Genomic DNA, 10,918 nt, shown 5'->3' on the forward strand with positions numbered 1-10,918 from the left:
CTGATAGTAAAGTATTTATGAGAGCAAGTGCAGCGTGCCCTTGAAGTGAGCATATTGGCAGCATGCAGAATACGCGGCCACTTCTGAACCAACCTCAGCGGCATTATTGTATTTGTTGCCCTTTGGAGAAATGCATCCTGGTGCAGAGGGTCAGCTCTGTATCATTTAAGTCCAATTTATACCCCACTTGAACGAAGTAAGTGGTGCATAGATGTTATGCTGGCCATTCTGCACAGGGGATGCTTTCCACTCCTTGAGACCCACAGCACATTAGAGAGAGGATTTAATGTAAATTTAAAGGTGCATTTTTAAATGTCCTGATGGATGGTCAGTGAAGCTGCAAATCATATCTGCTGTAGCTTCCCTCCCCACACAAGCCACCCCTGGCCTGAGTATTAGAGGCAAATACAGTGAACAGGAGAAAAATGTAGTCAGGTTTATGCATGCAAGGCAAAACTGATGGGCTCTCAATAGTTTGGCAGAAATTAAAATGGCTTTTTTAAAAAAGCAGCTTTGCTTCTGTTTCATCATAAAGAAAAAGCTGATGTTACCAGCTAAACTTTCGAGAGGCTGTCCTGGGCTTTGGGAATGGAACACGGGCATGTCACTTCCTGGTCATTATTGGTTACAATCGAGCCTTAGATCATTACTCAACAAAAGGCAGGTACAGTGCAGCTCAGAATGCCCAGAGGTGTGCATCACCAGGGCACTACTTGGCGCAGTGTTAGCCGGGGTCAGGACTGAATGGGCCATCGAACCTGAGCTCCCAAGACAACTTAGTGTTTGTTTTTCAGCATCAGGGTAGCTGGCATTGAAAAATATGTTCTAAATGTGCTTGTGTAGGTGAAGGTCTAACTGCAGGGTCAGCGTAGACAGTAGGGCTGCAAGAGAGGCCAGCCATGCCTCAAATGCCTACCCCACCCTGTCCTGTATGTGAGCCCGAGCCCCGTCACCATGCAATGCCATGTATGAGCGTGGCCACGAGGAACATTGCACCATTGCCTTTTGGGAGCTGATTGTGTTTTCTCAAATACACGTGTGCCTGAGATGACAGTCAGTTCACTCAGCCCCCTGAGCCGCTGGATGCTTCCAGAGGTGATTTGGGAAACTCAGTCGAAACCATGAAAGAGCAAGTTGGGGAAACAAGTAGCCGGACAGTGCCTGGTAGTGCAAATGCAGTGGCCGGTGCATGGGAATCTGCTGTGTATCTGCGAGGTTTGGGCTCAGTAGCAGCCAGTGTGTTTCTTATGAGCCTTGAGGGCCTTATGCTTTGAGACCAATCAGCCCCCGTGTGAAGCCATTGCAGGGGCAGCAGTTGGATTAGGTGCAATGTTCAGGTGATGGGACAGGGGGTAGAAGGTGTTCTGGCCCCTAGAAGAGGGCTCCTGGAGTTTGGGAAAAGCTGGCTTGCCTTGCTAGTTCTCCAGGGAGAAAGTCTGGAAGGGGAGCAGCTCTGCCTGTACTGTTCCAAAGGGACTGGCACTCCACTCCTCGGACTACTTCACCTCATTGACAAACCTCATGCCAGTGTCAAGCCTCGTCCCAGTTATGTGGTAAATCTTGGATTAATGAAGCAGCAAAACGCCCTTATGGGGACAGGCTTGGCAAATGGTGTGGAGATGTGTGTTAAGCAGAGAAGGTGGGAAGGCCGGTGTAGAGGTGAGATTGGGGAAAGTTTTAGGTGCTATTCCTGTTCAAAGGTCTCAGTGAGAGTCCCCACGTACAAGTACTGTCAGAGTTTGCACATTGCTAGTACAGGGGGAACAGTGTGTTTGTAATGTTCATATCTGCTGGGTGACCTAACCCAACTCACTCCTGGGAAAGATAATCTCCAGGACCCTGACTACAGCCTGCCTGGAAGAGCCCTGGCCACTGGCCATGCTCCCTGTGCCCTTGAAAAAAAAAACCTGGCTTGTTTCTCTCGTGGTGTTGATTGCTGAAGTCCTAAATTTAGTTGGGAGGCCCTTGAACCAAGCAGACCCCAACCTGCAAATAGCAAGTTAGGCATTTCTAAAAAACAAGCCTCCCATACTCTTGCGTTGCATTGGCAGGTCAGAGAAGGTCATGGTGCCTGCGGCAGTGTTCAGCTCTATCATGCTACCAAGGTCTGAGTAAAGTCTCAGCGTTAACATAACCTCTTCTGAGATGTGCATGGTGAGCCTGGGGGAAGATCTCACTCCAGCTGCAGTCTCTGGGGATGTAACGTGCCAGGGGATTTTTCCTGATTCATTGCTTAGAATAAGCAGAATTAGATCTGTCCTAAATGGAACAGAATAATAGAAACTAACACCTGCCATATTAGGGGGTTCATTCATCCCTTAGACAATGCAGGGTTGTTCCTAAAGCTTAGCCCCAAATGCTTTAGCACAGTCCAATTTCAAATGGTCCAAAGTGATGTTATTTCACACTATAAACGTCACCATTAGGAGCCTTTCCTGAGTTGGAGCGTACATGTCCCTCTAATCAATTCCATCCCAGTGCTCTTAGGTATATCCCAATAGCCCACATTAATAAAAAAAATCCCTCTATCTTTTTGGAAGTTGCAAATGGACATGTATGATGCAGATACACCACTCTATCTTCTGTATCTGACAGATACGATTTGCTTATGGCATTTAGTTGCAAATGACAGTGTTTGGGCTGTTTGTATAGCCCCAAAACATTACAAGAATTCCTGGCTTTGGATCCATGCGTTAAGGTGCATTAAATTGCTAGGTACCTCAAGTTGGGGATTCAAAAACTGAAGCACCAAAATGACAGGCCACTTTGAAAATTCCAGCCATGATGTAGAAAGAGGGGTTTGCTGAGACCTGCTCTTCTTTAGTGGGTGATTCCTGCAACCCACCACTGTTACCATGACATTATTTTGCAACCCACCACTGTTACCATGACAGTATTTTGAATTCACAAGCACTGGAACTACTACACATGGCTTGATGTTAAACTTTGCCCCGGGCATTATTGCACGGCAGTTTAGCCACTGACACTTGCCTAATTTGCATGGCTGTAGAAAGCCACAGTTTTCTGTGCACTATGCGCAAACTCCTGTTGCAGAATCAATGAGATACAGAACTGATTTTTCAGATTGACCTTTGGGGGAAATATTTGCAAAGGGATGACCTCCAGGGTCACAGTAGATCAGAAGGCTGCATACTGGAAGGAAGGGCTTGCTCGGACGATTCTAAACATATTGGCGTAGTCAAGCCTATACTAGCCGTCTAATCCCATTAGCTGCCTAAAGTGCAGCTATTTTGACAGTTGCACAAATCTCTCTGCTTTAAGCTCATAAACCCTGAAATTAGATAACTCTATTTTTATTCAAAGGGGGAGTGGGTGGAAGGACAGGATTACCCTCTCCCAGTCATCCCAGACCAAATGAAATGCCCCTTTGCATAGAGTTGGAGGATGATAAAAATAATCACTGGCTCATATTAAATTCAGGTCATCCAACAGAGAGGCTTCATCCAAAGCCTTTGAACAGTGGTTTCCTGTCATGACAGCAAAGAAGAAATGTTTCTCTTCATTTTCTAGGTTTCCCTATTGTCCTGCACCAGGTATAACCTGTAAAGCTGGTCTAGTCCTGTGAATGAGTAAGATGTTGAGAGAGTTTGAAGCCAAAAAGCCTTGAATAAAATCAAGATCCAGTTGGCTTCTTATTTAAATCAAATTCACACCTGTGGCCCCTAGGAGCCCTGACCATAGCTCAGGGCTCCACTGGAGCTGTAAAAACACAACAAAAATTAGTTTCAATGAGACTGTTTCTGAAATAAGGTACATGACTGGGCAGCGAGGTGAGTAAGAGGATTGGAGTATGGGCCCAAAGTTTTTCTTTCCACTACAACAAGCCTTCTGCAGCATGCGGATCTGTGTATGCTGCAAAACTATCCATGTCCTTGATCTGGCATTATTCAGGGACATGGTTCAGCTGTTTTCTTCAGGCTAAATTGTGCCATCACCTTTGCACATGCAGCAGTCAGTGAAGTGAATGAGGCAGTGGCCCATGTCTGTCTTGTCTGGGAAATTGAAACCCTGAGTAATGCTTGATTGGCTCATAAAACACGATTTTTCTCAAGTGCTATTTTATGTTGACTTCTATCCCAGTTTTTTCCACAGATGGAAAATGTATGTGCACCCTTGTGTTTAATTCAGAATATGATGTTTTTACAGGCTCAGGGACATTCTCCCCAAATAATGTGCCCCTTTTGACAACAGGTGTTAGTTACACAGATGAAAGGGTGAAGTTGATGGATGTTTTTATTCTTAAAATAACACTAGCATCTAGAAACCATACAGGATCTTTCTAGTGAGAGCAGCATGTTCCTTCCCGTTTTCTTATCTTTTTTGTTTCCACTATCTTCTGTCCTCTGTAGCAATTAGAAAAGGGATCTTTTTTCCCCTTAGGGCTAGACAGAGGCATAATGCTTGTGTGCTTTCCTGATGCTATATACAGCACGTAATGTTTACCCTGCCTCTTTGGGGGCACTGGAGATAGCATTGCAGCTTCTAACTTCTAGCAAGTAGAAACCAACATTTAAAACTGTCCCTCCCATAGTTGGATGACCCATTGACTTCTGAATGGGAGAGTTTGCTAGCATTGTGTTACATGTAGCATATGTGCACCAATCTTTTTTTTTTTTTAAAAGGACAGTGGAAACGGTTAACCTACTCGCTTGTTAATTAAAGCATGTGGTGCTAACAGTCCGCTGCATTCAAGACCATGCAGGTGAGAAATTGCAGGAAAATTGTGACCATAGGACAGTCTGGTGAGAACAGTGTGTCCTAGTGGGTAGAGCACTGGACGGGGACTCAAAGACGTGAGTTCTATTCCCAGCTTTGCCACTGGCCTGGTTGGTGGCCTTGGACAAGTCATTTCACTGCTCGGTGTCTGTTACTCCCTCTGCAAAATGGGGATAATGGTACTGAAAAGTGCTATGTAAGAGGTGGGTATAAATGTCCTTGACCGTTTTGCCATAAACATGAATGGAGGCAGGATTGGGCTCTTTTCATTAGTCCTGCAGCTTGTTAGAAATAAGACAGAGTGGGCCAGATACCCTTTCTGCATTTACACCCATGTAACAAGAGATCAACATCTGGCTACATTCCCCCACCTCCATTCTTAAAAAAAACCCAAACCAACCAACCAGTGTATGATTGTAAATACAAGCATGTGAGTAATAGCGGTTTTGTATAAAAAAGTCAGTGCATTATTTTTGGGCGAGGGACGGGGGAAAGAACTCCTAACCTATAGGCTTTAGAAAACAAAAGGGAAGAAGAAAAACAAACAAGCTCTCACGTTGTTGAGTGCGTGTGTGTACTAATTGGAAGGTGACAGCATTCAGCAACTGTTTCACTGCCAAACTTAGGACACTTCCCTAAGTGCCCTGATAAAAACCACCCAGCAGGAGGCATTAGGCTGCTGCTGCGAAGAATTTATTTATTTCAATAACTTTAGCTGAATTAAGACTCCATCCCTCTTTGAAGGCTGACAAAAGAAAGAGGCTTAGTGATGTATAAAATATTTATTTATAATGCAAAATATATTTGTAAAGTTTATTCACAATAAAAAAAACATGGTGCAAAATGCCAGGCACGTTACACCTGTGTATACCACAAAAGGGTACATATTCAATGGGTGGCATTTTTCAACTGCTGCATGGCAGCAAATAGAAGTCACTTCTCTAGAGTCCCTTGTGTTTGCAGTCAGTGTCGATTCCCTTCTCCCTGGAGTCTGCACCTGGAGATCAAACAGGGCAGCAGTCTCTTGTGCAGACCTATCACTGACTGGGCAGTCTCTCTTAGGATGCACGCTGCCTGATCACCAGGTTCCTCTGCATTACATCCTGCTCTTTGCTCTTCTCCACGATCAAATCCCTCTGTTTCTGGGGGACAGTGTGCTCTTTTGTCGGGGGAGGTCTCTTCTCCTCCTCCTCCTCCTCTTGTAGTTGCTCTTCAGAAGTGAAAGGGCTGCAGACTGTCTCCACCAGGCTAATAACCACCCCGAAGAAAGCCAGCACGCTGCCCAGCATGTAGATCTTGACCATCTTTCTGCTGGGCTTCTGGCTGAGCATTTCTTTGGCAAAGGGAATCAGCTCCTGCATGGTCCCCATCTCGGGCCGCAGACCTGGAAGGTCACAAAACCTGGAGAGCAAGAGAGGGGAAAAAAAGACAGATACCCATCAGCTGCTATCTAGTGCTGCTTCCTTCTGCATTCAGCAGGGCTGCTTCCCAGGGAAAGCGGAGTCTGTGTAGCGTGCACAGACCCATGGCACGTGCAGGGCCACTCTTAACACGGTCATTGCCCAGGGTCCAGTTCAGGAAGATGCAGACACTCGGCTACGGCGGTGAGGGGCAGTCCGGAAACCTCCCCCACCAGTGATCCCTTCGGCCTTTCTCCAGCCACATCCACGCGGGCGCTCATCCCAGCCAGTCCCCGCGGCGAGGCGGAGTTGAAAGAACTCCCAGGCATGGGTGACAAAGCGGGACAGGGGTGGGGGTAATAGGAGCCCCTCTTAAAACGAGAAAAGCCCCAAATATCGGAACTGTCCCAATAAAACCGGGACGTCTGGTCACCCTAACTATAGTAACTGCCGGCATTTGGGTCTGAAATTCCCCCAGGATAAGCCGGGGCTCCCTCGGCGGGCAGGGGACCGCCCCCGCTCCCCTGCCCCTTCCCGGCGGGCAGGGCACCGCACCCCGCTCCCTCTGTACTCACCGCAGGACGCGCTCTGCTCCGCGGGTTCGCCGCCAGGGATCTCCGCTCTCTGCTCGGCTGGAGCTGGGCAGCTGCTTCCCGCAGCCACCCGCAGCCTTATATCGCCTGCCGGGCTGGCCGGCGGCTCCTCCCCGCCCGGGGCCGGCCCCTCATTGCTCAGGCAGGCTGGGTGCCAGCAGGCCTGAGCACGGCCCCGGAGCGTGCAGCCCGCGGGGTTTCTGGTGGGTGACCGCCCCCCTGCCCTGAGGCTCGCTGCGGGGGCTGGGGTCGCCAGCTGCGGAGCAGACACACCCGGGGGGGGCTGAAGGGTCAGGGCCGGATCACGCAGGCATCACTCAGCCGAATCCAGCCTCTGGGCACGAGGAGTGGGAGGGGGCTTCTGGGCAGGCTTGGAGCCTGGGAGTCACGTAGCAAACGTTTCGGCAGGCTCCAGTTTCGGGCCTCGGAGGAGTGGGCTGGTTGGTGTGTTTGCTTTATGGTGGGCGGGGGCGCAGGGGTGGTCGCGCCTGGGGCTGGGGCAGCTGCAGAATCATAAACCCCCTTCGGGGGACGGATGGGTGAAATGCACAAGGTTTGGAGTCTGCCCCGATCTCTCCTGAACTGCTGCAAAAAGCATTGTAATGTCCCTCCCTGATCTTGGGGAAAGTCAGCAGCAGCGCGGCTCTAAAGGGGGAATATTGCCCTCGGAAGGTAATTTATTCTTCTGTCCGCTTTCAAGTTCAGGGAGAGACCTGGTGTTTCAGAAAAGTGTAATTTACAGCAGTGGTTCTCAGACTTTTGTACCTTTCACACAGCAAGTCTCTGACTGCGACCCCCCCCCCCCCTTATAAATTAAAAACACTTTTTTATATATGTAACACCATTATAAATGCTGGAGGCAAAGCAGGTTTGGGGTAGAGGCTGACAGCTCAGGGCCCCCCATGTAAGAACCCTTCAGCGGGTTGCGACCACCAGTTCGAGAACCCCTGATTTACAGTATGTACATAGGAGCTTGGGGAATGCATTGATCTCTTTCTTTTTTGGTACCATATAGTTGAAAGTGCACAGCCCAGGGATACAGCAAAACATGGGCAGGAAAAGAGGCAGCAAAAATAGCAGCTGAATACTGAGCACTTTGAATGATTAAATGGATTGTCTCAGTTACAACATGGACTAAATGCTGCATATAACAAAATCTTCTGTCAGCCTAGCTACCCCTTCTCAGAGTGGATTAACCACACTGAATCCCGATTGGGAAAAAAACCCTTCTGTCCAAATAGAACGCATCTCCACTCCAGCCGCTGTAGTCGCTGTAATGTACACATGCCCTCTCTCTCTCTCTCTCTCTGCTGCATCCCACCACCCCACCTGCTGAATTTGGTTTCTTGCCTTCAGTTCTCCTGTCCTGAAACCAAAAGAAAGCCAGCTGCGTGCAATCTTTTCTATTGAAATGAGCGTGAAACTAAAGTACATTCTATTATGTTCTGTAGAACTTTGACATTTCCTCTGTGGCCTGCTCTGTCAGGGCATTGCATCAGCAGCGTAAAGCGGATTACCTCACCCACTGGGCCAGTGAATGCTGAGCAATGTGCAGAACGCTTCCTTGTCTGAAAGAGCCTTACGCAGCTCTACGGACTCCGGGTCTGAATACCTGCTAAAGCCTAGAGGAGGCAGGGGGATGCCTTCTGATCCCTCAGAGCTGCTTGGGAAATTTGGGCAGAAGTCTCCTCTCAGATCCAGATGGTTGTGTTGAATGTGGATATTCTGTTCTCGCTCCCCATGTGTGGATTTGCTAGGGAGAACAGCATATCAGAGTCAAGATCGACTGTGTGGCGCTAAGAGGGAAATTTTGTCCAGCTGATTATCGTGGAAAGAGAAGAGAAGTTCCGTTGAGAAAACAGTGTGATGTCTAGCAGGGTCAAAGAGATTGTTCTAGCAGAGCCACTGGGTGGGGGCGTGGGTGTGGATCCCACTTTGTAAACTGAAAAGGAGGACTTGTGGCACCTTAGAGACTAACCAATTTATTTGAGCATAAGCTTTCGTGAGCTAGAGCTCACTTCACTGACTCTGTGTGCATCCAAAGGCAGCGGTACACTGCAGGGCGAGACCCGTGGCCCTTTTAAAGTTGTTCTGAACTACTCTGGCTGTATGAAGCAGCCCAAAAGGCCGTGTTAGCCAGTTGGGGGCTCCTCCTCTTGCTCCTCAGACCTTCTGGTGTAGGGCTGTGGAGGGAGCATGGTCTTGGGGCTGCAGGCAGCCAGTGCAACTTGGAGTAGCCGTGAGGATCCACGGGACAACACCGTGGGCCAAAGAGTGATTGGGGGGAAGAGCATAAAGGTGGCTTGTCCCCCTATCCACATCCCTGACCTACATCAGGCACGAAACAGCCAGTCTCAAGGATCTGGGTCATGGTGTAAATATACAGCGTGTGCAGATAAGTACTTGTTACTGAAATCTGGAACTTTATTTCTGGCCCAGAGGTTCATTCAGTATGTGAGCAAGGGCTAGTCAGTGAGTCACTCTCACGCTTTCCCCACACATCCTGCACGTAGCAGAAGCACTATGGTTTCTTCACCAGTGTAACACTCTCCTCCCCCTTCCCGGGACTGCTGGTGCTGCTTGCTGGGAACAGGTTATGGTCAGTCAGGGAAAGAACCCTTGAAAGATTATGATATTGAAACCGCTCTGTTATTTTATGCACAGATTCCCCAAGAGCATTTGAAACTGAATTGCTGGATTTTTTGCAAAGGTTGCTAAAGAACCAGCTGGTTCTTTCTGTTCTCTTTGGTTGCTCTTTTTAAATTCTTTACCTTTTCCTCCAACTTGGCAACACGTTTTACGGCTGGTCACTACATTTAAGGCATTTTTTTTCTCCTTCGGTACATTGAAAAGTGAGCATTACAGAGAAAAATGCTGAGGAGACAGCAAATAGAGAAAGTTCAGGGGCATTGTAATAATTACCAGATTGTTTGTTAACTGCTATATAGCCACTGTCTGACAGGACAGGACTGTACTGGCTCTTTAAGGAATAAAGTCTGATCTGAAAGGGAGAGCTGGTCATAGCTTTTTGTATCAGCTCCTTGAGGAAGTGACTCTGCCTTTTTGGGTTTGTACAGTGCCTAGCACACTGTAGGTGCAACAAGAAGCTAATTAACTGAATTGGCAATCCCAAGAGTTCAAAAACTATGAGTCCGGCTCCCCGAAACCCTTGCCTCTGATTTTTGAGCATTTAGGGTTTGTTCTTCAGCTTTTCTCTGCAGCCACTTTAGTTTTTAAAAAGAAAGCTGAGATTGTCACATAAAGCTTGAGCCCTTGAAGACACAGTTAAGAAAAACAAATAAATATCATGAGATTTATGGTCAGATCCTGTGAGTTGGTAACAATCCCGCAGTGCATCATACCCAGAAATTGCATCTATTTTACGAAATATTTTTTTACATCACATTAGTTAAGTCAATGCAACCTCATTGTGTGGACACTCTTAAATTGGATTAAGAGTGGCTAATGTTAATGATCTTAATGTTAAATTAAACTAATTTTAGCCACTCTTAATTTTATTTGAGTGTCCAGCCAAAGGCATTTATACAGGTTTAACGGAGGCCTTCTGAGCACAGGAAAGTTGCACCAGCTTAACTTGAATCAGTTTGCAAACCCCTGTGTGGTTGCTCTTATTTTGGCCTAAGAGGGTTATTTTTCTTTAAATGAAACCTGTTGCCAATCAGCTTAAACTGGTGCAAACCCCTGTGTGGACACTCTTATTTCAGTTTAAGAGCAGCTTCGTTTGGTTTATCTTAACCGTATTTGGTTTAAATTCACACCTTAGGTCAGACCAGTACCACTTTCCTGGATGGACAAGCCCAAAATCAGTCCAGGGCATCGCTGCACTAGAGCAGCTACAGGACTCCGGCGGCGTAGCTGTGCTGTCATCCTAATGCTCTGGTGCAGAGGCTTCCTACGTCCAGGGAAGGTGTTTTTCCATAGCTGTAGTTCCGGAGTTAATCCACCTCTCCGAGAGGCAGTAGCTAGGGCAATGGAGGAATTCTTACGTCAACCTAGTCACATTTACCCCAGGGGTTAGGTCAACCTCGCTACAGTGCTCAAGGTGCAACATTTTTCTCAGCCCTGAGCAATGTATCTTAGGCCGATCTAATTTCTAAGTGTAGACCAGACCTTTAGAAACCAGTTAGTTAAATCGGTGCAGTTTTGGTGTGCAGACTGGGCTTGAGA

At 47.6% G+C, this 10,918-nt stretch overlaps 2 protein-coding genes across 4 annotated transcripts in view; one reads left to right on the forward strand and one right to left on the reverse strand.

Annotated features, from left to right (window-relative positions):
* The window catches only part of LAMB3 (laminin subunit beta 3), a 121,188-nt gene that overhangs the window by 53,083 nt on the left and 57,187 nt on the right, over positions 1 to 10,918 (forward strand). The window contains exons 1-2 of one of the 3 annotated variants that reach the window (XM_043533807.1): positions 6,934 to 7,044; positions 7,089 to 7,128. The exons of 1 other annotated variant lie outside the window; for it this stretch is intronic. The gene's annotated coding sequence lies outside the window, so the exon portion shown is untranslated. One more of the 3 variants, XM_043533808.1, reaches the window with a different exon arrangement.
* On the reverse strand, positions 5,505 to 6,853 carry G0S2 (G0/G1 switch 2). Its single transcript, XM_037884906.2, has 2 exons — positions 6,713 to 6,853; positions 5,505 to 6,138 (listed from the first exon to the last, which is right to left on the reverse strand). The coding sequence occupies exon 2, from the start codon at positions 6,105 to 6,107 to the stop codon at positions 5,796 to 5,798; it is 312 nt and encodes a 103-aa protein (XP_037740834.1). The 5' UTR covers positions 6,108 to 6,138; positions 6,713 to 6,853; the 3' UTR covers positions 5,505 to 5,795.

This window comes from Chelonia mydas, chromosome 21 (genome assembly GCF_015237465.2).
Source record: "Chelonia mydas isolate rCheMyd1 chromosome 21, rCheMyd1.pri.v2, whole genome shotgun sequence".
Lineage (NCBI taxonomy): Eukaryota > Metazoa > Chordata > Testudines > Cheloniidae > Chelonia > Chelonia mydas.